General features: G+C 44.8%; 1 protein-coding gene across 2 annotated transcripts in view; it reads left to right on the top strand.

Moving 5' to 3' along the window:
• The first annotated feature begins 1,703 nt into the window (after nucleotides 1-1,703).
• ERCC6 (ERCC excision repair 6, chromatin remodeling factor) overlaps nucleotides 1,704-26,675 on the top strand; it is a 70,179-nt gene continuing 45,207 nt past the window's right edge. For both annotated transcript variants that reach the window (XM_031460970.2, XM_064487940.1), the window contains exons 1-5: nucleotides 1,704-1,804; nucleotides 6,523-6,958; nucleotides 8,942-9,062; nucleotides 10,938-11,049; nucleotides 14,285-14,993. In XM_031460970.2, the coding sequence (XP_031316830.1) occupies nucleotides 6,537-6,958; nucleotides 8,942-9,062; nucleotides 10,938-11,049; nucleotides 14,285-14,993 (1,364 nt within the window). In that variant the 5' untranslated portion in view covers nucleotides 1,704-1,804; nucleotides 6,523-6,536. The remainder of the gene's footprint in view (nucleotides 1,805-6,522; nucleotides 6,959-8,941; nucleotides 9,063-10,937; nucleotides 11,050-14,284; nucleotides 14,994-26,675) is intronic.

Raw genomic sequence — 26,675 nt, forward strand, 5'->3', positions numbered from 1 at the left:
AGATATACTAAAATGGGGATTCCACCCATTTGTAAATTGCACCCGGGGTGGAGGAACTCCCTGCGGCCTCGTTTCTGCTGGCTCTTCTCTTCTGCTAAAACATATCATGCACTGTGTGACATTTTCATTATTTACTGCTCTGAGGCTCAGAGAGTAAAATGGCCAGGCTGGTCTCCACTCACTCGTTCATTAGTTTTAATTAAACCCTCTAATTTTATTTATGCTGCCACAAACTGATTAACAGTTTGCCAGCTAAGAGCAGGAAGTCTTAAAAAACATCTTGAGGAATCTGTGAGTCCCTAAACACAGCCCTCATAGAAATGAGGGCGGTTGCGGGTAGGGGCTCATGCCAGACTACAGGGGGCATATTTTTAAAGCTCCATCACTTGGAACCACCTTAGAACAGCTGATGGCTCTGAGATCTGTGGTCCCCAATGGGTCGATGAATTGAGAGCACCTCTTTATCTGAAGTGCTTGACAGTCCTCGTGCTCTGGAGGGGGGAGTATGAAGTGGAGCTGAGGAACAGTCTTTACTTTTTGGTCACATCTCTACCATGGCCTCCTTCTCAAAACAGTGGGGAACCACCATATATCCGGGAGAAACTGTTTTCATTTTCAAGCATGAAAACTAGTATCTTAACAATGCATTACTATTTTCAATATTTTACGCAAGAGATCACTAGAATTCTTCATTCCTTTTTAAAAACAAGTTACATTTTTATGTGAGATGGCTCCAGGCTTAAGTAGATGGGCCCTGCTAACAGGAGAGATACAGTGGTATGACTGAGCATTACCAAGTACAAGTACACTTCCCAACCCCCTTTTCCTATTGTCCAAATTCAGGCTTCAAAATGAGGAAGACATGTCCTTACCCAGGCCCCAAAGATCCTTCCCACAGTAACTGCCACTCCCAGAGGGCTTTCTTGCTCTGGCCCCTGGAAAATCCACCCTCTCCCAGAGCAGCAATCCCTGAGCTTAGAGGCTGCTGTTTGGCACACCCATCCTGGGCTGCTCCTTCTTCAGGGGAAGCTCAGTTTCCTTCCTCTGTTCTGAACCTGTGTGTGTGTGGACATTTTTGGTTCTTCAAATGCTCCAAGGTCAAAATCTCAGCTCCTTACCACTTTGGTCTGAAGACAAATATTAAATGACTGACTCACTAACACAATCAAGACATTCACGTACGCCCACTATGCACACACAGCACCCCGCACAGGTGTGTGTGTGTGAAGCGGAGAAGGGAACCGGGGTAAATGGCCCTCTCCCTATCTCTGACAGGCTAACAGTCGTGCCAGATGACCAGGAAAGGCCACAGCATCAACCGTGAGCGGCTACTGAAATGTGAGGCGCTCAAGCCAGCTCCCTTCCCCAAGGTTACTTTCTCTTTAGGGTTCCCTGTTAATTGCAAGCACTTGATTTAGTACAGCACACTTGTACACGTACCTCTCTTTTTCTGGAAACATGCTTTGTAATTCTTATAACCGCCTTTCTAGAGGTATGAGTGAAGCGCTGGCCACAAGCCACAGGTCAGGAGCCGAGACAACATTCGCAGCCGTGACTCAAGCAGATAAGGAGGCGCTTCATCCTCTGCTTCAAACCACGTGGCCTGGCCCGCGGTTCAAAATAAACCGCAGCCGGCGCATGCGTCCTAGGCCCCAGCCGCGCAAGCCCGCCGGGTCATTTTTGGGGGCGGTGCTTACGGCGGGCAGACGGCGCACGCGCTGTGGCCGGTCCCAGACCGGGTTCCACGGCAGCTGACGGCGGCGGCTGCGTCTACGTTTCCGTACGGGTGGCCGCGCGGCCCTGGGTGAGTGTTCTGGCGGCCGGGTTGAACGTCGGGCGGGAGGTGTCTGGGGCCCGCCCGGGCTCCCCAGGAGGCCGCGGCCCCGCCCCGACTCCTGGCAGCCGGGAGGAAGCCGTCCGCCCGGGTGGCCGGGAGCCGGCCCGCTGGCCTGGCGCGCGCCTTGCGTGCCGGCGCACCTGCGGCCGGAAGTGACGATGCTGCGCGCTCACCTGGGGGGCCCTGGGGGCCCATCCTCTGGCTCCGCCGTGGGCCGGCGATCCAGCGACTGAGCATCAACTTCTCTGCTTTCTGTCCGGCCCCGCGCGCAGGGTCAGCTGGGCCCTGCTTGATCTCGATTAAAACACTGGAGTTGTCATTTGAAAGACAGAATCGGGGTAAATACGACTCAGGCACTTCAGACATTGATATAATCAGGTGGGTGCATGTGGAGGAGGATTGAGCAGTCCGCATAAAATTGCTGTAACAGAAGGATTTCCCACGTAGCATCCGTCTTCACTGCTGTCATCCTGTTCCAAGCTGCTGTCACTTTTCACCAGTATGTCCTCCCAGCATGTCCATGTTGCACCGTTTCCTCCAATCCGTTGTCCATACAGCAGCCCAAATGGACTTTTACAAATATAAGTTGGTTCATGCCATTGTCATCCTTTTAAAAACTCTTCAGTCACTCCGTTACACTTGGAGAAAAATCCAAGTTCATGCTTTCCCAGGCCCTGTGTGATCTGGCCTGTGCCTACCCCTCTGTCTTCACTTAACACCCCTTCTCCTCCCCAACAATACATGTATACAACCAGACCTCCAAACCAGAATCCCGCTCATCCCACAGAAGCCTCTGTGCTTCAAGGAGGACAATGAAGATATTGTTTTCTCAGATGATGAAGCCTTGCAGAGTGTTAGAAGATATTCTGTAGAATTTACACAATAAGTGGAGTCATTATCAGCTCCTTTAACTCTTATTATTCATGTGAAATAAAGTAAAAATTCCTCATTTATGCTCCAGCCTTCTTCCATTTTCCCAAACTCATCAGCTCTTACCAGCCTTAGAAATTAAACATGCTATTTCTTTGCAAAATGTTCACTTTTGGCCTGTTAACTCCAGTTCATCCTTCAGATACTGGCTCAGATACCACTTTATCAGAGAGGCCTCCCTGACCTCACACCTCCTACTTCCACAATGTCAATTAAGTTCCTTTGTTACTTTGTCATAAAGAGTCCTGCACTTCCTCTTACAGCAGTGACCACAGTTACATTTGTGTGTGTATAGTTTGTATATAAATACACATATTTACATATCCTAAAATATGTGCCTAAGCTCTATGGGGACAGAGACTAGTTAATGTAGTACATTGTTTGGTGTAACTGATTCTTAGTAAATATTTATTGAATGGATAATTTATTTCACTTTTGAACCTCCTGGTTTTCAACTCCTTTCCCCAGGAGACTTGCCCCTTGTTCCACAGTCATTTCCCAAGTGGCTTTTTGGCTTCCTCCCTCCCTCCCTTCTTTCCTTCCTTTCCTTAATCCCTCCTTCTCTCCCTCTTCCAGTCCCTTCTGTCTTTTTTTTTTAAGCTACCCAGCTTGGACCCCAAAGTCAGTTACTTGAACTCTTCTCCTCCTCAGCATCTTCACCCAACACCTCCATGCCCCACACCATTTTGTCCTTCTACTGCTTCTGCTCTGAAGACCCCCATCGGTGTCATTTCCCCAGGACTGCGCATTACTGAAGGAGGAGATTGTACAGCCTTGGGGATTGTTGGCAATCCATGGTTTTAGGGGGCCAGCCTCAGGTAGACCCTCCACACCTCTCACCAGTGCTCCCCATCACCTTTTCTCTCCTACAGGTTATTTTTTCCAGATTATTCTTCTTCTCCAGCCCTCATCCCATCTTTGTCCCCTGACTCAGGAAATACCTGAACTTCCTACCTTACGGGATATTTTCTCTACGGTCCACTCCAGCTTCTCTTCTCTGAACTTACAAATTTAGGTACATCAGAAGCCATCCTTCTGCTGGAGTCAGAGAAAGATGTGCTGTGCCTTCTGTTTACGTCTGTACCTGATCTTTCCCTGCTGCTCTCTTGTACAACTTTCTGAGTAGGTTACCTGCCCGTTCCCTGTCAGCTATTGATTGTATCCTGTAGTTTTCTTGACCTAATTTGCCTCCCCAAGCCTACGGTGACATTATTATCCCAGCTATTTCCCTTCCATAGCCAAGCTCCTTCAGGGGATAGGCTACCCATTTGTGGCCTCCGTGTCCTCACCTACTCTCTTCTTAATTCACTACAGTCCAGCTTTTATCCCCATTGCTCAACTAAAACTTCTTACTAATTTTTTTTTGGGGGGGTGATTAAGTTTATTTATTTATTTATGTTTAGAGGCAGTACTGGGGTTTGAACCCAGGACCTTGTGCATGCTAAGCATGCACCTTACCACTTGAGCGATGTCCTCCCCCACCAACTAAAACTTCTTTTACTGAAATGATGAGTGACCTCATTTCCATCTACTTTCTAGTTTCTGTGTGAAGTTGCCATATTATTTTTTCACTTCTAACCATTCCCTGTTACTCGTTTTCTATCGTTAGAGGTTTTCTCTGAACATGATTATTTTAACCTTGCCATTATACTACAATATTATTACTTAATATTTTTGATTGATTTAATATCTTTTTTTTTTTTTTTGGTAACTGAGAAAGACATTCTTGTATACAGACAAATAAGAAGAATGAAACAGAATTGTTAAATTCCAGCTCGTATGAAGGCTGTGAGCCAGAATCCTGCTCTCTCTCTTGCAGGTGGAGACTAGCTAATGCTACAGCACCAGGCTGATCCTTTCTCCTGAAAATAATCAGAAGGGCCCCAAATGGAGGAACTTTCTTACTCTGCTGCACACTTTTAACCCGCTCAATGTGAGCCTTTTCTTAGCCTCTGAAAGGATCTCTGGTATCCGTGATAGCCCTGGGATCCCTGAGGCTGTTTACTCTGCCGAGACACCCACATCTTGTCCAGATTGTCTCTAGAGCCCAGATTTGCATTTCTGACTGCACGCAGGACACGTTCCTGGCAGCTCTCCACCAGCCCCTCTCCCGCTTTCCCATCTGCTTCCTTCTGATTCATATTTTTGTGACTGAAATCACCGGTGACTCAGTTGTCCAGACCAGACTTGTTATGTTAGACTCCTCTCTGAACCTTAATTCCTTTCCGCATGTGTTGAACACCTGTGTTTCAGGTCCTGGGTCACATGTTCAAAGCTTTAGTTCATCTATGTTCTTTGAACCCCTTTCCCAATGTGCTGTCCCTTTTCTCTGTGTTCACCTGGCTTCCTGTCTGTGCCTCTCCTGCCGACCTGCCCTGCTGGGTTATTACTGACCTACTTCTTCATCGGGGCAGGATGACACTGTGTTCTGGCATCTTTGTATCCCAGCACTTGGCCCCTGGGATCATTTCATTTAATGAGGAATGAGTGGGGCTTATTAGAGGAACTTGGGGTCACTTCATAGAGATAAAAGTTTTAGTGCTGAGAGAAACTAGTTTATTCATAGTTAAGTAGAAAGAAAGGCTGTCACTGGTTTTTTCTTTTCTTGTAATATATTTAAATGTATTAGATGGAGTTATACAGGCAAGATAGCAAACACATTTTCATTCAAGGAGTTTCTGATTATTGGGAGGAAGATGTGAAAGTTCCTTTCCATTCTTCCCTGTTCCTTCTGCTTCACTCTCCGAATTGTTGCAGATTTAATATGTATCTCTAGATCATTTTGAATGCATTCCAGATACACAGATGTGGATACACATTTTTTTTCAATATAAATGCCTTCATACTTTTACATTTTTCTTGGCTTTTGTATCAGTACCACTGAAAATACTTACTGCCTTTTTAAAACTGTTTAAAAACCATGTTACAATAAATATCCTTGTGTCTAGGTGAGTATTTCTCTGGAATAAATACCCAGTGATGTGCATTTTAAATCTTGATAGATACTGCGAAGTTGCCTTCCAAAAGAATTTTACTAATTTACACTCCTACCAGCATTGTATGAAGGTGGATCTTTCTTGCCTACACTGGATATTGTCAGTCTCTATGTTTTTGTCAGCTTGATGGCGAGAGATTTTATCATGCATTGAAATGGAGTTATTTTTGAGAATGCTTTAATGAATCTTCCTCAGAATCTGATTTGAGTGGTGCTATTTATTATCTCCAATTCAGAGTTTCTATTTGTTGGAGTAAATATTCCCCCAAAAGTTTCTAGTGTTAGATTTGTACAGAATCTCTTTCCTTCTATCACTAAATCTGTATGTTACCATTGATCGTGCTGCTAAATGTAGGTCATTTGTGCTGTAATGCAGTGAAGAGGCTAGGTTAGAAAGCAGCATGAAATGACTTCAGTTGATTTGGATGGAGACGATTCTGCGGGCATCACTTTTGGCTTCTGGCTGCCAGCTTTCTTAGCTGGCTCCCGCAGTGTCCTTTGTTAATGATACTGCATTTCTTCTTCTGATTTTTTTTTTCTGTTGTTGTTCTTAATTTTTCTTATTTATTGTCAAGAACTCAAGAAGATACAGGTTTTGCCCTTTTAAGAAAAATAATACTTGGAAGCTTGAGCGTATGTAATTGGAGAATAATTTCTTGATCTTTTGAGAAATCGGTCTGCTTTGAAGCATTTAAAAAACTATATAAATATCCATTCTGTATACCCAAAGGGCATCTTGAAAATTTTTTTTTCCTTTTAGGTGGTGTGTAGAGGATGTCGAATGAGAGAATCCCCCACTCAAGTCAAACTCAGGATCAAGCTGGTGTGCAGAGTCAGTATGTCTGTGAGAGTGAAGGCGTGACAGTCAAGCGGGAGAATGATGGCGATGCGGAGCTGGGGGAGAGCCTCCCTTCTTGTTCCTCTGCCAGTGGGCCATCCACTTCTGCCGAGGGGCGTCTGTCCGAAGTTCCGAGGCGAGGGCCAGGCCTGCTGCACATCGACAGACATCAGATCCAGGCAGTGGAGCCCAGTGCCCAGGCCCTGGAACTGCAGGGGTTGGGGGTGGATGTCTACGACCAGGACGTGCTGGAGCAAGGTGTGCTTCAGCAGGTGGGCAGCGCCATCCATGAGGCCGGCCGCGCGGCCCAGCTTGCGGACGCCGAGAAGGAGTATTGGTCAGTCCTGGACGACCTCACGTGAGTGTGCACCACCTTCTCTCTGACTGCAGAGTTTGTATTTACATATGATGGGGAAATTCAGACAGTAGTTGTGATAGTGCAGACATTTGGGAGATTTATAGAACCTCTTAGTCGGAGGATGGAATCAATAAAGAGGGTCCTTGACCTTGTGTTTGAACCCCAGCCCTGACCCTCAGGAGCATTGTACACAGTAGTTAGCGTCTCAGTTCAGTTCCCGGCAGCCTGTGTATGTCCTGGAGAGGAGTGCTCTTCAAAGGGCCCCAGATCTCACAAGCTTGAGCCCAAAATGGTTCTCAGGAGAAGTGTTCCTAAAGTTCTGATGTGTCCTACTCAAGGTACCAGGAACACACCTGCCCCCTCACATTTCCCTCTGTCCTATAGTGTCTTTCCAGTTTCCTGTCCCTAAACTGAGTGCCAGTCTTCTGGTACCCCTTCAGGTTTGCGTTTCTAGAAATGGTGAGAAACAACTCCCTGCGTTTCCTTTCTTGTGTCCTACTTTTGACTCCGTAAGAAAGGGTGAAGTCCCGTGGAGACTGCATTTGCGTTTTAAGGGAGAAACAAATTGGGGCCATGTTGAGCATAACACATTGGTGGGGAAGGGGGACCCTGGACCTGGGCTAGAAGAGGGGTCAGAGGATTGAGCTCACTCTCCATTGCCAGGCTGCTCTCCCTTGGCTAGTGTTCTGGCAGTGTCAGGCAAGCAGGAAAGAGAGGGGGAGGACTGGATGAAGGGATGATGTGGTCTCAGGTGGGAGTGGCTGGGGGAGGGGAGAGGAGGGAGGAGCATGGAGCTGTTGGCTACCAGTGGGGGACGCTGTGGTGCAGGTGGCTGTTAGCACTTAAAGGACGTGTTTTCTGCTAACAGTTTTCTTGCGTGTTCTTTGGGCCTCTTGAGTAGCAAGTGTTCTCAGATAGTTGTAGTCTGACCTTCAGGTGTGAGGACCTCTGTTCCTTGTAATGAACACTCCTTTTACATTTGACCTTGGAAACGTGTCCACTGCTTGCCAAGCAGATAGAGCAGGGTGCTGCAGAGTCACAGGGCAGGTGAACACTAGGCAGGTGGTGACACGTGGTGCTGAGACCACCAGAAACTTGCTTTGATCACATCTTTTTTTCCTGAAATCCACAAAGGATACAAACAGAAAATTACACAAGGGTCAAGATTGAATTTGTGTTTTCCAAATTGAGAGTTGCAGTTCTGTGGTATCAGTTTTAGGAGCAATGTATTATAAATTGACTTTTTTTCTTCATACTACGGAGTGTAATACTATAGCAAGTAAGTCTTCTAGTCATGCAAAAGGAAAAGGTGGTCACAGATGCCTGACTTATGTAAGAAAATGTTGAAGTGTTTTCAGTACTTTTCCAAACTTTGGAAGACTTCCATAATGGGCTTTAAAAACCCATGTATGGGTTGTTGACAACTGGGCAGGCTGTGCATATTTGGGGTAAGGAATCTAAGGGAAATCTCTGTGCCTTCCTCTGAATTTTGCTGTGAACCTAAAACTGCTCTCAAAAATAAAGTCCTAAAAAAAAATATATGCATTTTTTCATCTCAAAGGACAAGTTATTGCATGTTGTTTTTGCAGTCTCTTGAATAAAGTACACACTTAAAATGCTTGTAGAATGAATGAATCAGCCTGCAAGTGGAAATGGGCTGATTAAAATTAGCCAGATAAAGTAAAATACTTAACAGTCAGCTTAGACTTCTAACAACCCTTCAAGTTCTATTGGTGGCCAAAAACAATATATATTCTTTGATCTTTTACTTTCTTTGGTCTTTTAGTTTATAAGAGGTAAAAGGGACGTGTTTTTAGCATTTCTTTCTTCATTTTATACTGTAAAAAATATTACGGGTGGGTGGGAATAGCTCAGTGGTAGAGCATGTGCTTAGCATACACAATGTCCTGGGTTCAATCCCCAGGACCTCCATTTAAAAAAAAAGTTACAAGTGGAAAATAGACATTTTGTCTTATTTTTCAGGTCATGTACGACATCCCTAAGGCAAATCGATAAAATTATTGAACAACTTAGCCCTCAAGCTGCCACCAACAAAGACATCAGCAGGAAACTGGATTCCGTGAAACGACAGAAGTATAACAAGGTGACTCCAAGTAACACATGAACTCTTGCATTTTTGAAAAAGTCATTATTCGGGCTCATTGAATGTTTAGGAAATGCGTATTCTGAAAAGTACTTGAAAGACACGAAGCAAATTTATAATAGAAAATTTTGAGTTCCTTTTGTAAGTTTAATTTTTCAGCTGTTTCCCTTTAACATCCTCTGTTTAAAGAGGGTTTTTAAAAATACACATGCATGTGTACACATATGTGTGTAATTGAGAAAGACTTCCCTTTTTTGGCTTTGCGTGCCTTCTCTCCTGTGTGCTTTCATAGTCTTGTGTCACCGCTTTCTTGCATCCAGGGCGGGTCCCTGCTGGGCGTGCTGGCCTCTCGCTCAGTCTCCTCGTGGTGCAGGAACTTTCTCTTTTTTCTGCTTGGCACCTGCTCGCACTGACTGTCTGCACCGCCCTTCCTGCCGACACAGCCCTTGCCCCTCACGCACCCCTGCTTACTGTCCCCCGAGACCGGCCTGCCCCAGCCCCACGGACCTGGTCAGCAGTTCGGGTTGTAGGACTTAAGGGTAGGCACTGCCTGTTCCTTAGGACATCGTGTTTATGAGGTTTGAAATGTCTTTTAGAATTTATGTACACTTCCTGCGAATGCATCGCAGTGGAGAGAAAGGACTAGTTTGGGCCATTTTACTGCTGCCATCCCAAAGGACTGACAGCTCGCCCTGTGCTGGCAGCTGCTTCACTGCAGTGAGGACGGTCCTCACAGCCCTTCCTTGGGCTCTGCTGGCGGGGTCGGGGGGTGGTCAGCCCCAGTCCCTCCTTTTCTTTCCACTCACCCGTTCATCGTCATCACCACGCCATCTCTCTCACGTAACCCCACAGCAACAGAGCTCCCAGCGGCTGGAGGCAGCTGGGGTGTCACCAAAGCAGAGGCGGGGCTGTCTGGCCTCTGTGGGAGCGCGTGAAGAGTGGGCTTCTGGTGGGCCGGGGTGTCGGGGAGCAGAGAGGCGCTCTGGGTACTAGTCTAACGCAGTTACGCGTTCCTTGCTTCCTTCAGCAGCCCTTTGATGTTTAGAGATAGACTATTTAAAGAGGGAGGCTGTTTCAGTGAGATTTTGCTGAGAGAAAAACTGCAGGAGAAAACAAATTGCAAGTCATACAATATGGCGTTTATACTCAGGATGTCCCTTTGCCCCCCACTCAGATCTGGTGTTTGTTTAAACGGCCTTGACCTTGGGAAGAAGAACCAGCTACCACGGGCCTGATTAACCGGGCAGGCCCTAGGGATGGCCGAGCTCTGGTGATGCAGAGGGAGACAGGACAGAGGGGCCTGGGGAGGACAGGGTAGAAGGGTGTATCAGAATATATTTTCCTGTTAAAATTCTGTGTTGTGCAGAATACTGTAAAGGACAGTCATGAATATGGTAGGTTATCAGAGGGGACCGACTTTTTCAACTTCTCGAGTATTTGTGTTTATGTTTCTTATCCCTGCAGCCTGTTGACCTCATAGCCCATTGGCTGCTAAGGTCAAACAGAGCAATGTAGTGATTCACGCAGTGTGTCACGGGGAAGCCAAGGGGAGCGGTTCCACCTCCGAGGTCAGTGGGGAGTCACTGCACCTGAACTGAGGTGCTCAGGCGTGTGGAGAGCTGAGCCACCCAGTCAGGACAGGGGGTGGGGTGGGGGGTGCCCACCCACAGGACATGCTTTGAGGCTTACTTCTGTTAGAATAAAAGTGGACATCACTCAAATTACGTTCTTTGTAGTAATGGTAACGTATGGAAGTTCCATTTTATTTTCATTTTGCTCTTGATGAAAGTTTAAAAAATTTTGTAACGCTGTCTTTTGTATTCCACAATAAATCACTTCGTTGCTGTTTGCTGTATTCAGTATTTACCATTTCAGGAACAACAACTAAAGAAGATCACAGCAAAACAGAAACGTCTCCAGGCCATCCTTGGAGGAGCAGAGGTCAGAGTTGAAATAGAGCATGCCAGTCTGGAGGAGGAGGAGGCAGGTGAGGGGACTGGGAATAGTGTCTCTGTTCCTGCATTGAGGCCCAATGCCTCTAACCACTGGAGGGTCTCTCTTCAGTCCCGGCCTGGATGTGGGAAAAATACATTTTTTTACTTAGTGTCAAAACAGAAATGGGAAAATTTTATTCTCTACAGTTGTAGAACCAAACCTCTTTTAAGTCTTAATGGGTTTTAGAGAATGAAAGTGAATTTTTAACTCAGTCCAGTAGAGGCTGCTGGTGCACATTTAGTATGATGTTTAAAAAACTAGGAATCTTAATATTCTTGTATAATTAATTTCATAAAGATAACTAGCATTTTGATTAAATTATATTTTGTAGACCCAGCATCATTTGTCACCATCCATTCATAGAGTTGCTTTCACATACCTTTTTGGGACATATTTCGTAGGCTTTCCACGCGTCAGTTCTGTTAAGAAAAGGTGTCTTAATCCAGGTTATATTCCAGGGCCATGATTTTGTTTATATCACTGTCCTGGATGGCTGTCTTTTGGAAAACCTTTTGGGAAAATCATGAAAGTGAAATCTTTGTAGTCGGTGTGTGTGTATGTGTGTTTAGAAATTGTGTGTAGCTGCTCAGTTATTTACTACCTGAAATACAGATTAAGACTTCTTAGCATTTAAGCCCTTCAAGCAAATACTTTCTGCTAGCTCCAGAAGTCTATTCAGTAAGACAAAAGAATTGTGAAGAATTAATTGAGGTGATGGAAAATGTACTGTAAATTAAAGTTCAGTCTCAGAATTCACTGGGCGTATGACCAATATTTTTTGCTGCTGAAATACCACATTTCTCATTGGTAAAAAACTTTGTTCCTGTCTGGCTACCTAAAACTACCTGCTGTCTTTCAGTTCCTGTTGCTTATTTGGGAAAACTTGGCCCAGGATTGATTGTTACTTCCCCAAATCCAGAAGTTCCACGTGGCCTGTCTGTAGGAGCTGGTCCTTCCGTGCCTTCCAGGATCCTTGTCTCTCTCCTGGCTTCCCTTTCAGCCCTCTGACCATTTCTGTGTAGTTAATTTTGACCAGCTTTTCTGGGCTTATCGTAAATGTTGATTATTCTCAGGATTTCTTGCTGAGCCCTCTTCTGCTTCTACTGCCCTTCCCCAGATAATCTCATCCATTCCCTGTGACTTCTGTGGCCACTTGGGTTCTAGTATCTTACAAATCCGGAGACCCCTGCCTTGCCCCTTTCCTGAATCCTGGTTCCCATTATGTCTCTTCACTGGGGCTCCAGCCAACACCTCAGACTCCTGTACAAAAATAAATTCCAAATGGATTGTAGATCTCAACATAAAACAAAGCTGTTAGAATATAACATAGGAAAACACTTTCATGATCCGGGGGCAAAGATTTAGCAAAGCACAGAAATGCCCACTGTAAAGGAAGAAGTTCGATGAACAAACTATGTTACAACTAAAACTTTCTGTTCATCAAAAGATAGCACTAAGAGAGTGAAAAGGCAGCCGCAGAGTGGGAGAAGATGTTCGCAGAATCTGTATCAAAGGACTTGAATCCAGAATGTATGAAGAACTCCTTGAAGTTTTTTCTTTTTAAGGCAGACTGCATATGAGAAAAATGGGCAAAAGACTTGAACATTTTCTTCAAAAGAGGCTATCCAAAAGATTAATAAATCTATGAAAAGTCTCCCTAGTTCATTAGTCATTAGGGAAATGCAGATTACAGCTACAAAGTGGTGCTACAACATACCTACCAAATATGCTAAAATGGAACAGCAAGAATGTGGACCAGTTGAAACTCTCAAACGCTGTTGATGGAACTTAAAACTGATAGGACCACTTTTGGAAATCTGTTGGGTAGCATCTACTAAAGCTTAATGTATCCGAAGAATTATATACATAATGTTGCCAAAGGATGTGTACCAGGATACTCATAGCTGTGTTTTTCCTATTAGTCAAAACCTGGAAACTACCCAAATGTCCATTAACAATGGAATGGAAAAATTGTAGTAGAGTTATGTAACAGAATGCTGACAGCAATGAGGATTAACAGACTGCAGCCATGTTCAACAGGTGTGAATCTCACAAGCATAGTGTTGAACAAAAGCCAGGCACGAGTACAAACATTTCCATTTCCATCAAGTTCAAAGCCAGGTGCAACTTGTCCACAGTGTTAATAGATCAGTCGCTATTTTGTGGTGTAGAAGTCCGGGAGGTGCCATGAAGGGCATATCTGGGGGTCCTAGTAATTTATGCTGCTTGATCTGGATGCTGGTGTACAGGTGTGTTTTTTTTTCTTCTGAAAATTCATTGAGTTGGACACTTAGGATTTGTACACTTTCTGATATATGTCTTTCGTTACTGCACATTTAATGAAAAACTCACTGTGGTATTACTGGTCTGTAAGAAATGTAGATTTAAAAATATGGCTTCCTTCCTGTGAATCCTTACTTCTTTGGGTATTTTTGGCTTTGGGTAAAGTGATTTTGCCAGAGATTAATTTCAACTAATGAAAGAGGGATGATTTCTGGGTGGCTTTATATTGTTAGGGCATCACTTCCAATTTCAGTTCATTCCTTCGGTTAACGAATGTTAACGCATCTAACACGGTGCGGTCCAGTAGACCTTCTAGGAGTAATAGAAATGCTGTCTGTCTGTATTGTCCATTGTGGTAGCCTTTAGCCACGTGTGGCTACTGAGCACTTGAAATATGGCCAGTGCAACTGAGAACATGAGTTTTCAACTTGTATTTAAATAGCCACACGGTGACTATCCTGTTGGACAGTGCAGAGCAAACATTTATGTTTTACCCCTTTACGGGCATGCTGATTCTTCTGATGTCTGTTTTCAGACACTCCCCGTCTCTTGAATTTAAGTCCATCTGAATGCTGGTGTATAAGCAATAATGCGGAAACTTGGGAGAATGCTTCCTCAAGGGCTACTCTTTAATTGTTAAGGAAACAGCAAAATTTCTCTCTATATGTTGCATATGGCTAGATTTATCTTTGGATGCACAGAGAGTATATTTATAGTGCATTGCCTTGGGAAAAGTTCCTGAGAAGTTAGTTACCTTTTTGAATAGGAGTATATTAAATGTGCCATGAATGCTACAGTAAATTTCATGCTGTTCTTTATATATAATACGCTTTAGTACATCAGTGTATTTTTTTTTTAATCTGTGTATTGAATAAGTGCATGCATCTGTTGTTCTCATGGAAGGTTTTGTGTTTGTGCCCGACGCACTGTCATCCCTCTTTCAGACGCGGGGCCGTCCTGCCTCGGCAGCATGCTCATGCCCGCTCAGGAGACCGCCTGGGAGGAGCTCGTCCGCACTGGCCAGATGACACCTTTTGGTACCCAGATCCCTCAGAAGCAGGAGAAGAAGCCCAGGAAACTAATGCTCAATGAAGCATCAGGCTTTGAGAAGTATCTGGCAGATCAAGCAAAGCTGTCCTTTGAAAGAAAGAAGCAAGCTCGTAATAAAAGAGCAGCTAGAAAAGCTGCGGCCCTGGTCACTTCTGAGCTGAGCTCAACACTCAGTGAAAAACCCAACAAGAGCAGCAAAGTTCTCTCGAAAACAGATAAGCGCTTGAAAAAGCACATCAGGAAACTCCAGAAGAGGGCTCGTCAGCTGCAGGGGCAAGTGGGGTTGCTAAAGGGAAGGAAACCCTTGGGGTCTGACGCGAGGCCGAGGGCAGAGGGAGACTCTGAGGGTGAAGAATCCGAGTACTTGCCCACCGAGGAGGAGCGCGAGGAGGCCGACCTGTCGGGGGAGGGCACCGACTGTGATCGCGGGCCGGTGCTCAGTCGCCGGAAACGGCAAAAGAAAGTCACAGAGCAGGAGATCGATGATGACTTTTTCCCGAGTTCCGGGGAGGAAGCTGACGCTGCAGGCGGAGGAGGAGGAGGTCGGAAAGTAGTGAGACGCCGAGATGATGGAGATGAAGATTATTATAAGCAGCGGTTAAGGTGAGTCTGCAAGGACAGTACTGCTTGCTTTACTGTCGGTGGTAGGTTTACGAATAGAGAGCTCTGGTCCCCGTTCATCCCCAGGTTGGGGACCCTGCAGCCCTAGCCTGCTGGAACCATCAGAGCCCCTGAGCCCTCGATGGGGCTCACCCCTAATGCTTCTCTTTCTGGGTCTTCATTCACATTTGGGGGCAAGTCTAAGAAGAAAAGATGAGGGGCAGGGCTGGGGCAAGAGGCAGGCAGAGGACCAGGGCATGAGCTGTGTGCCTTTACACAGCGGGTGGGGCCTCGCTGCACGGTCAGGGGAGGGAGGAGGTTGGCGAATGCAGTGTGTGCTGGGTGAGAGGAATTTTAGGAGACCTTCCTTCAGAAAAGAGCTGAAATAGAAGCTCTCGTGTATGAAAGAATAAGCTTGCTTTCCTAAATCCCTCCTTCCTTGTCTTGAAAAAGGAGTTCTCTACAGAATTATAAACCATATCGTGCCAGAAACAGGCCTGGTAGGCACCACGCACCCTTCCTGCTCACTGTCTTTTTTAATGCTAGAGACTAACTTTGACCTTCTTCCGTGACTTTATCAGTATAGGGTGTGAGATAAAAGGAAGGCGAACACGTTTGTTCATGAAGTCGGCATCGCGTGTGGCCACACGTTTTCTATGAGCCAAGAAAACCAGTCCGTGTAGGTTTCTCCACCGAGACACTTTGGCTTACTAAGAGCGCTGAGAAACTCGGAGGGATGGGAGAATCTGCTTAATGGATAACTTTTAAAATATTTGCTCCAGGATGGCTTTTCTCCAATCCTCGCCAGTTTTTTGTTGTTTCTCAGTGTCAGGAGACCTGGTTTATTATAATTCTTGTAGCTTTCCCCTGGCCTTCGTGAGTAGAGATTGACCTGGTGTCTTCTGCTATTTAGAAGTGCTGATGCATTACATCCAGGCTGCTCCGTACATTCCCTGACCTTTTAGAAGCAGCTGCAGCATAGTTCTTTTCACAAATCATTTGAGGGCCTGCATCCTAAATCCGGTTCCCTAGAGCTGTTACACTCAGATTGTAGTGGTACCTTGTGCAGCGAGACTGAGTTGAAGAGTGGCTTAATGTTTGTCATCTCTCATCGCAACTGTGATGTTATTTTGCACATTTAACATCTATAAAGTTGTCCAAGGGATACTGCTCAGTACTCTTGGACAGTGAATGGTGTCAGTCTTTTTCTTAACTACTGTAGAGAATTAATAAAAGTGTTAATCTCCACATATTGATTATTAATGGAGCGAATATTCTTCCCATTAAGTTGAGTCAATATTAAACATATTTTAAGTATATCAGTATTGTGATCAAGAGCAATTTATTTTGATTGAATTTTAAATACGGGCTTAGTTTAAATTCCTGAAATAAGTTTTTCTTAATAATGTTAAAATTGTAAAACTGTTATTGCCAAAGCCATGTCATAAGCTAGTTTTTTGCTCAAGTTAGAGTAGAGTCTCAAATGAATTTCCAAAATATCAATAAGTCTAATTGCCACCAAAATACAATAGCTCTTAAAATTTTATAGCTGCAGTTATAAGACAGTTGTTAAACTGCAGATATCCACACTGAAGTGTTTATGCTGCGTCTCCTTGGGTATTCCATGGATTGGGGGGTGTTAAAAAAATAAAATGCTTAGGATTGAGAAGCGTATGAAGAATATTTTAAAACTGCCAATCATTCTATATTCTATTTCTTGTTGATCTTTGTAGACAGAGTGAAACTATAATGCTATTCCCTTGAGTAAAGAAAAAACACTTCAGGATTTCTTAGCAGTGGTTTGGTGATGGATGAGCAGAAAAAAGCCCTATATAGTTTACAACATAGAAAATGAGTTTTTCCTTATGGTTAGAATTTAGGAATGTGTACCCAGGCTAGTTACCTTTTGAACTTAAATATATATTGGGTATAGCTCTGCTAATTGTAATGCTGTTTTGAACTCTTGAAAGTGGAAATGGGCGACTCTTGGACATCTCATCTGTTTTATTCTCTCAGCTGGAGAGTATGAGGTCTCTCGTTAGCTCTAGGGTAGACCTAACTAGGCATCGTGGTTTTAGCTGATCCTCAGTGGGAATTTCCTATCAAGCCTTTTCTGCAGCCTGACCTTTTCTGGATCTGAGTAATAGCACATATGATCCTGCTTTCTCTGATTTAGCCCCAAACCTCAGAGCAGTCTTGGAAGTTTTAACCATCTTTTACGCCGCCTGTGTATTTTGCCTTTCCCACATTTTTATCCTGCTTCCTTTTCTGTCCTGTTGCGTTTGGAGGCTGTCTCCCCAGTGGTGTTCGCTGACTCACACCTCTGATAACGCACCATCATGGATGAGCCACTTCTTAGAAGCAAATCATTCTGCTGCTAGGCTGTTCAGGGGAGCTGAGGCCTGTTTGGGTTCCCTGGGAAGCAGCACCACAGCGCACTGGTGATGTCTGCCATGGCACGGGGACCGCAGGGCGGCGCAGTGGCACTTACGCCAGCTATTTGCCAAACTTGAGACCTAATGCAAACAGAAAAAGGCCACCAGCTCTTGCCTCTTTCCCCAGCAGGGGTCAGCACTGCTTGGGTCAGACTTGGGGCGTTAGATCAGGTGACATCCTGAAGGAGAGGATGCATTTCCAAATAAGTTGTCTCCTGGTGGCGCAGCGAGGGTCAGTGTTTGTACGTTGACTTAAACCCATACCTTGAAGCTCTTCTTTCTGTTTCCATTTGCCAGCCATTGCTGTTTAAGTTGCTAACCTAACAGCCTGTATTTCCTTGGCGACAAGTGTAGACTAAAGCAAAGGTTCCCAGCCCATGGGCTCATTGTGCAGAATCACCTGGAAGCCCTACCCTCGGAGGTGCTGATTCAAGAAGTCTGCGTGGGGCTCCCAGGCAGTGATGTACGAAGGCTTTCCCAGATGAGTCTGATGCACTGTCAAGTTTGGGAACTACCTGACATATGTAGGTTGGTTTTATATATTCTTTTCCTTTCTGAGGCTATAGCTTTTGGCAAATTCAGTTTGTGTATCATTTTCTCTAAAATCCTCTTTTATGTATCCCGCACAATCATTTTTACACAGGAGAGGACCTGAGGAGGAAGCTTGGGGTCAGTTTATTCAGCTCCGTGCTGTGTATAATGGATCATCTGGTTCTTGGCAAGGTGTGTGCTTCAGAATCACCTGGGAGCATCTTCAGGGCTCGGCCTGGGGTGGGAGGAGGTGGGCACTGCACTTGTGCTTTGACCGAGCTCCCAGTGATTCTGAGTTATAGGCTCTCACTGTGTTCCCATTTAGGAAACCTGTGAGGAGGTTGGGAAGAGTGGTTGGTAAGGGTGTTGGGGTCTGAGGATGGAATGCTCATCTGTAGCCCAGAGTTAGCTTGGTACTGGAATCAATCACCACCACCGCATCCCCAGTCAGTGAAACACAGTAGAGTTCAGGAACTGAGTCTGCTCAGATTACCTGGTACTCTTGAGTCCCAGCCTGAAACTGATTTGAGGTGGTACCTCCTAATAGGCAGGGTTTCCACACCCTGCCCCCCATCTTTCACTTTTGATGATTCCTTGGTTTTTCAGTAGTGAAATTATGATAATACTAAGATGAAAAAAACTACTTACACTTCTTTTTTTGGTTACTTTTCTACAGTTCATTCCAGTCTTTGATGCTGTGTGTATGTATCTTTCAGTTGTTACATTTATAGTAGGCTGTACAAACACCCTGTCTCGGCCCTTTCAGGTTGATCAGCCTGCCCATGATCTCACTGTTTAAAGGGGTAGAGCTGGGGTTTGAAGCCAGGACAGGGTTGTGTAAATGTCACTTTCCTTTCATTTGTGAAATTGGGTGGAATGGGCAATATCTAGATATGGCCACAAGGTGGTGCCAAGAATCAGGACATAGCTGCCTCTACCTCCCTGAACTGGAAACCAAACCCCAGCCCAAGCCAGCTGGATGAAGATTTGGGGCGATTGCTAGGGAGTCTGGAAAACCTGACAAGTCCGGTGTGACAAGTCCGGTGTGGGTGGGGATAGAATTTGCCTCATGATGTGGTGTAACCTGATCTGTAGTCATGATGCCTGTTGGTGGAACTGGTTGTTAATACATTTTGACATTAAAGGTTTTTCTTTTGCCCCATTCTTTTTTTTTTTTAACATGCTGGTTGTTCTTTTTTTTTTTTTTAAATTGAAGTGTATTGATTTACAGTGGGCCATTTTTTACTTTATTTAACGTGAATAACTTTGACTTAAGAAGGGCTGATGGCTCCATTCATTGTGTAAATCTTACAGAATATCTTCTAAGCTTCATCATCTGGGAGAAGATTATCTTCATCATCCTCTCCCTTGAGCCCTGTGGCTTCTGTGGCCAAGGGCGGGCTGGATCCCTGTTCGGACGGTTTGGCTGTATACATGCATAGTTCTAGGAGGGCAAGGCTGTCACTATTTTCAGGTGCCGAGTGGGGTCAAGCCAAGGAGGATACATGTTGAAAAAAGTCTCTTGAGTTTGGAAATGTGGACCCTGAGGAAGGGTGGCGTCTGTTGCGGGTGGGAGGATGTTGTGTTAGAACAGAGACCTGACGGTACTGAGTGCCCGCCACTGGGCCATGCTTCCCTTTATACAGGCCTGTTGGTTTAGTCCTCACAACCCCCTCGGAGATGGGAACCCAAGGAAGCTGAAGTAATTTGCCTGAGATGACAGTCAGTGGAGAAGCCTGGAAAAGGGGAGGGGCCTGTCGGCGGTTCGGGGCAGGAGGGAGTGTGCTCTGTCAGCTTGGTCTGGTGCAGTGGACGCGCGGAGAGCATCGCCTCGGTGACTGGTCTCTCCCATCACCTGATGGGGACCGACCCCACGCTCCTGTGGGTCCCATTCCTTGCTGGAAACGCTGCTAAAGGCCATGCCCCCTGGAGCCTCTTTGCACTTTACTGTCCTCATGGAACCTCTCTCTCTTCCTTTTGCCAAGAGCGGCTCCCTTTGCATTGAGATTGTCCCATGTTTATCCTCCAGTTGGATCTGTGTTTGCACTGGACGCAGATTGAGGTCACACTTAGGCAAATGACATTAGAGCTTGCTTGCTTGTACCTTTTTTTTTGTAACCCAAATCATCTGAACTCTAAAGATCTGAATTTAGTTAAAGTTCAATCTGGATTTGATCTGGAAACCTAAATATAATTAATTATTTGAAGATTGTTCATATCATCAGTTTCTGGGAGTTAATTTCTTTCTCAAGAAATAAACATATATTCTTTTTCTTTTTTTCTTTTTTTTCCCTAGATATCTATATTTTAAAGAGAGAAGAAAAAGTTAATTCCCTTAAGGAGTTTTCTTAGAGAGCATCTTGACTTCTTTTAAATGACGAAGCTAAGACACAAATGAAGACTATTTCTGCCCCTTGCTGTGCACACGCCCCTCGTCCTCAGCTCCAGTGCATAATTGTCTGCATCAGTCTTAATTTACTCTGTGAGATCTGGACTCCTAACTGAGGGTATTTCATCTGCTCAGATGTGCCAATTAAGTCCACCCAGATAGACCGTAAAAAGGCAGATAAAAAAAGTAAAACCCCGAGTATCTCAATTTAGCAAATTAGACTAATCTGTAAGGGATTCTTAGCTGTCTGAAATAGAAAACCTATTGCACCACAGAAATGCAAACTATATTAAATACCCAGCTTGGTGCCTTGAATATATTTTTAAAAATCAAATTGTACTCACTGTGCTTCTGTTGTAGAATTTCTTTCATGGATATTGCAATAAGTGGAGAATGGTCCTGAGATTAAAATTTCACCTTATATTAAGAACAATGTAACTGTATGGTGTGTGACTTTTCCCTCACAATCAGTGCAGATCTGAACTGCTCCGGGCTTGGTGGCCCTTGCAACGTAAAAATAAATAGAGAGCAGTAGGGTCAGTTGTGAATTTCAAGCAGCAAAATAATGTGACTTCCTTGAGGTTTTGGAGACGGCATGTTCATTTTATTAATATAGGATCTCAGGCTACTAATTTTTGACAACTCCCCCTAATAGTTATATTTTCCTTTCTTGTGGGTTGGTGTAGGCATTTGAGTAGCGGCAGACCTCCTCTGACTGCGTTTTGCTTTATCTCGCTTCCCAGATACGGAGTTTTTTGCAAATTGAAGGTTTGTCGCAACCCTGCCACAAGCAAGTCTCTCATCAGTGCCACTTTCCCAATAGCATTTGCTCACCTCGTGTCTCTGTGTCACATGCAGGTAGTTCTCACAACATTTCAGACGTTTTCATTATTAGTATGTTTGTTATGGTGATCTGTGATCAGTGATCTTTGATGTTACTTTGGCAAAGAGATAGGACTCCCTGAAGGCTCAGATGATGATTAGCGTTGTTTTAGCAATAAAGTATTTTTTAATTAAGGTGTGTACATTGTTTTTCTAGACATAATGCTGTTGCATACTTAATAGACTACAGTGCTGTGTAAACATAATTTTTACATGCACTGGGCAACCACGCAGTTCACACGACCAGCTTTATCACAACATCCGCTTTGTTGCAGTGGTCTGGAACTGAACCTACAGTATCTCCTAGGGGTGCTTGTGTATTGGTTTGTCTGATGAGTGTATCTTAGGTGTTTGTTCAGCCCAGGTTATCTGTAGCCAAAAGAACTATTAAGCCGACTTTATTGTTACTTGGAAAAGTTGGCAGGTGTCCAGGGAAGGGTGAGTTTTGACTCACCCTGTGCAGCATCAAGGTGGGGAAGGAGTCCCGTTATGTACAGAAATGGAGGCCATCTTTTCCCTCCTTAGACTTTAGTACTGACATTGTTTAAGACAAGTTTGGTCTGAAGTCTCAGAATTTGATTTGCTCTTGGACAGTTGTTTCCATTGGATAGCCTTTAAAGAGGTGATTATGGACCTTTTGGCTGGTGCTATGAGAAAGGGGGTGGTTTTAGGAAGTTTGAAAATACTTTTTTCAGAGGCAAGATTATACAGCAGTTAGGAGCACAGACTGGGTTTGAAGCTTCACTCTGGTGACCTTGGGCAGGCTGGTGACCTTGGGCAGGCTGCTTCACCTGTCCCTGCCTACCTTCCTTTCCCTGTGAAAAAGACTAAGAGTGGTATCTGTCTCAGGAAGGATGAAATTATTTAATGCGTACAAACACTTAAAGCAGTGCCCAGCACACAGTGAGCATCAGTAACTGTTAGTTGTTATTATTACTTAGAGTTTGTATAATATGGCTGTATATCTATTGTCTAAACACAGCATGTCCAGAGCTCGCCAGCGTTACTTAAGGAGGTGATGTGTGGCGTAGGATTAGAAATCACAGGCCGTGGAATCAGACTGCCAGGGTCTCACCCAGCAGCTCTGAGATCCTGTGCGTCTCCCGCCTGTGAAACAAGGATCCCAGCAGTTCTTCTGTCAAGGGTGATGTGAGGATTACAGAAGGTAATACCTCTAAGAGATTTGGCAAATGTGAGACACGCAACAAATATTACCTAGTCTTGTTATTCACATCCCACCAGGCACAACATCTACTGCAGGGATTCCATCAAGCCAGTAAGAGGGTCTGTGAGGAGAAGAGCTTACATAACCAGTGATATCTATGGAAAGGTGACCTCTTCCCAAGGCAGAAAGCACTTTAACGACTGATATTAACAGACACAGTCAACTCATTAGCTGTTGTAACTTAGTTCCGTTGATGTTAGGCTTTTCTTCCCTTTCATATGTTTTTTATTAATATGATTAAATTAGTGATATGATTAAAGTCCATGTAGTGATACAATAGCTATGTGACTGTAAGGACAGTATCAATAATTGGAGAGAATAAAAATGTATTTCTCCTCTGAATACACTAGGGGGCACTAGACATCTGCCCAGGGGACTTTCTTCCGCCCTCACAGCCAGCACACAGACAGGTGCTGAGCGTGGGTGGATGAAGGTTACGCTCTGGTTCCTTCCATTTCTCTCTATTCTAAGGTCAGTGTTCCAGATTCTTCTGTTGTACTTTATAAGGCTTGACTTCCACACTTCTTGCCGTGCTAGGTGTGTAGGGCGCGGTGTCCAGAGTGTTCTAGGGCGATGATGACTGCTAGTGCAGGTGCAGTAGCATGACGGCCTCCTGGACCTGGGGGCTGCACTTAACTGCTGTCTGCCCAAGGTTGCATTAGGGGTTTTGACGTTTGTTACTTTGTATTCACATTTAACCTGCAATTAACTACAGTTTCTCAATTTTACTTTTTTGTGTAACCTCCTGCCAGTAGTTACAAGATAGTATCCAACACATATGTAGTATTAAAAAGAAAAATTTACAAAGGGTATAGTACATATATTATCTTATTGAGTCCTGTAGGAACCTATTTTTTGGCTCATTTTGTGGTTGAGGAGACAGATGCAGTGATGTTAACTGAAGTTTCTAAAGTTCGGACCTCCCCTTGCTAGTTATAGACCTGTGATGTAGTTTTCTGCCTGCATCTGGTTTTCCCTTCCCGGTGGATATCTTAACTTTCTTGCTGAGTTCCTCTCTAGCGGCTGCCACTAGAGTGTGAGGGACTGTAGGAGTAAGAAAACCTCCCAGTGAGTAACGCACTCACTTCCTTTTATTTGGTTGCAGCTGTGACTATTAACATGTATGGATTAAAGAAAAGGATGAAAGAGGGAACACCAGAAACATTATTTCCTTTCTAGTCATGTCAGTACAGTTTCGGGCCAGTTAAACGTCTTCTTTCCCCTGCTAGAAGATGAATTCTTTCATAAAAACTTGAATCTCTTGCCCAGCCTTTCCCACCTGGTCCTCTGGAAGCTTGGACCCAAACTCAGGACTCTCGATTTCTTCCCATCAGCTTGTGTGCAAAGACAGTCTCCCTGAAAAGTGAATCCGCTGGGAAACCCTTGAAACAGAAGTCAGGCTTTGAAAATAACTTACAAAATTTTTGTCATTCATTGTAATGCGCTTACCCTCCTCTCCTCTTTTTCTCTCCTTAGAAATTTCTAAATTAAAAATTGCTCTGACTTTGCAGTCGCCTTTTGCCATGCCTCATTCCTTGCAGTTGACCCCAGCCATGCTTATGCAGTGGCTGTGGCTCGGAGACGTGCTCTGAAGTCACCGTGTGGAAGGGTTGGGAAGCGCAGAAGGAGGTAGGCTGTAAAGAAGATGAAACAGAGTGTTTCTTGAACCTATTTCTGAGTGACCCACTTTGACCATTTTTAAGCCATGCTTCTCTGTCGCTGGTGTCTGCCATATCCCTGGCCCAATTCTGAGCCTCCTTCATTTCTTCCTTCAGCATTTATCAAGCATCTGGTGAAGCTGGCATTATGTAAGTATCTAAAGATATGAAAAGGGCTAAGACCATCTCTGATCTGAAGTGGCTCCTTGTCTAACGGGGGAGACAGATACGGATTTCAGAAGATGCTAACACTTGAGTAGGTGCCAGCGTTCTGGTAGAGACGTCAGGTGTGCTCCTGGGGAGGCACCTGGTGGACAGGACGCCTAACCCGCTGGCCAGTGAGGGCTGCTGCTTCCAGAGATGCTACTCGGGCGGAGGTCTGAAGGGTCCACAGGTGTGTGGATGTGTGTGTTGGGGGAGGGAGGTCGGGGCCCGCACAGGGCACACAGATGCGCAGAGATGAGGAGGCCGTGAGGCATCTCATATAACGGCAGCTAGGTGTGCCGTGTTTTCCTGCGCAGGCATTTTGGGCATCCTTGGAATGCTAGAAATTCTCCTTTGAAAATAAATCAACCTCTCAGGCATATTCTTAGGGTTCTATTGACAAGGCATGGCAACTGAAGGACATGTTCCTGGGGCAGCTCCACTGGTTGTGCTGTACAGTGTTGCTAGCAGTCTGGCCCTGGGTCTGAGTTGCTTCTGACGGATCATTATTGCAGAATCAGCCCCGGGCCCCACAGCCTGGGCCAGGTTCTCATTCCTGCGTGAATGTGGCAAGGCCAGGGAGCATTTTCTCTGCCTGCATCTGATTGGAATTGTCAGTTTATGTTTATTACTGGGTTCTCTTCTAAGTGGCTGCCAGTGGAGCCACCAGTGGGCTGACTATGGCAGTTGTGTGAGGAGCTGGAAACCCTGCCAGTGAACGCCATGCCCGCCTGGTTTTATGTGGCTGCAGCTGTGACTATTACATGCATGGCTCTTTTAAAACAAGAGGATAAAACACATGAAAAAGGTACTTCTTTTCCAAAAAATGTAAATATTGGACTCTTTACTGCTCCCTTCCACTTTTAAAATCAGTTATGTAGCTTGTTTATTGAAATAACAGACTCTAGACATTTTGAGGCTGTTTCTAATTTTTAAGATTTTCAGGTCACTTGGGTCCAGGTCTTAATTTTGACCTGCCCTCAACTAATTTTAGGTCATTCTATATCTATCTTTTTGTTACTGTAGAATAAAAGGTGACCATACTTCATGGCAATTTACTGTTTGCAAATCTGTTATAGAAGTTTAAAATCGAGATATTCTAGCTGATACTTTCCGATGTCTAGGTGTCTTTATTCATGGTGATCATAATATTCATAATAATTTTACTGAGCATCCGCTTGGCAGACTATCATAGTTTTGTTCAAATGGACATGTTCAGGGTTTCCGTCAAGCATTTGTGGTGTGTTGCGTTACCACGTGCAGATTGGACGATATATTGCCTCCATTTCTTCCTCTGTAAGTGAGCATAGTAATGGTTCTCTCAGGGTTGTGTGAAGATTTCAGTGCATAGATATGATTATATGTAGTAGTATATTAATTCATTAAGCACTTACTGTATTCTAGCCTCGTGCTAAGTGCTTTACATGTGGCCCCTCATTTAACCCTCCCCACGTCCTGTGAAGTCAGAGCCGCTGTCCCCGTCTCAGAGTCGTGGAAACTTAGATGCTGAAGAGGTTAAGTTACTTGCTGAGGGCTGGAGTGCTAACACGTGGCAGTAAGGATTTGATTCTAGACCAGAGTCTGAGTTTGGGCCTCTGCTCATTGCATATGTCAAACCTGCGTTATTTATAGCACAGAATCCCCCTTTACACCTGCTGGCTGGACTGATCGCTCAGCCCACCAGGCTGTAGGACCAGCGAGTTAAGCACACTAAATGGCAACTTTAAGACCCTGGTGGCATCTCGGATGGGAAAGGCATCTGTTTCAGAATTCAGGTGAATCTGGCACTCCTCCCCACCCCCATCCCCGCCCTCACCCACCACTGTGCCCCCTCGTACTTCTTGTCGACCAGCACTTGGTGCTGCCTGCTTCAGTGGGTGCCGGTTTGATGGTGGGGTCTCTTGGCTATAAGCCACGTGAGGAGTTACTGCTTTATATAACAGGAGAATCTCTTAGCCTGAGCCACATGCGCATGTGGTTTTATAGCTCTGATAGTCTCTGTCTTTAATATGTGTATATGATTCTACTGGGGCGATTTGTCTTTACAATGATACCAATACTTGTAGGCAATAATGATTTTTCCCCACCACCTTTAGTCATCCGTTAGCCAGACAGAATAAACGTTGTCTCTTTTCATCTTTCTTTACGAAGCGGAAGGCACTGGGATGCAATCATCTCTGTAGTGGCTTATGTGGTTTCCTAGGTGCTGTGTGTTCTGTGGTGACATGATGCCTGTATATTTTAGGAGAGAGGGAGGGGAAAAGAGGAAGCCGAAACCCTGGTGAAGCAGAGTGATGCATGGGAAATTTAACAGCCACAAAGACTAACTGGCTAAGTCTAAGGAAATAGCCATCATTTATC

The sequence above is a fragment of the Camelus dromedarius genome, chromosome 8 (assembly GCF_036321535.1).
Source record: "Camelus dromedarius isolate mCamDro1 chromosome 8, mCamDro1.pat, whole genome shotgun sequence".
NCBI classification, from domain to species: domain Eukaryota; kingdom Metazoa; phylum Chordata; class Mammalia; order Artiodactyla; family Camelidae; genus Camelus; species Camelus dromedarius.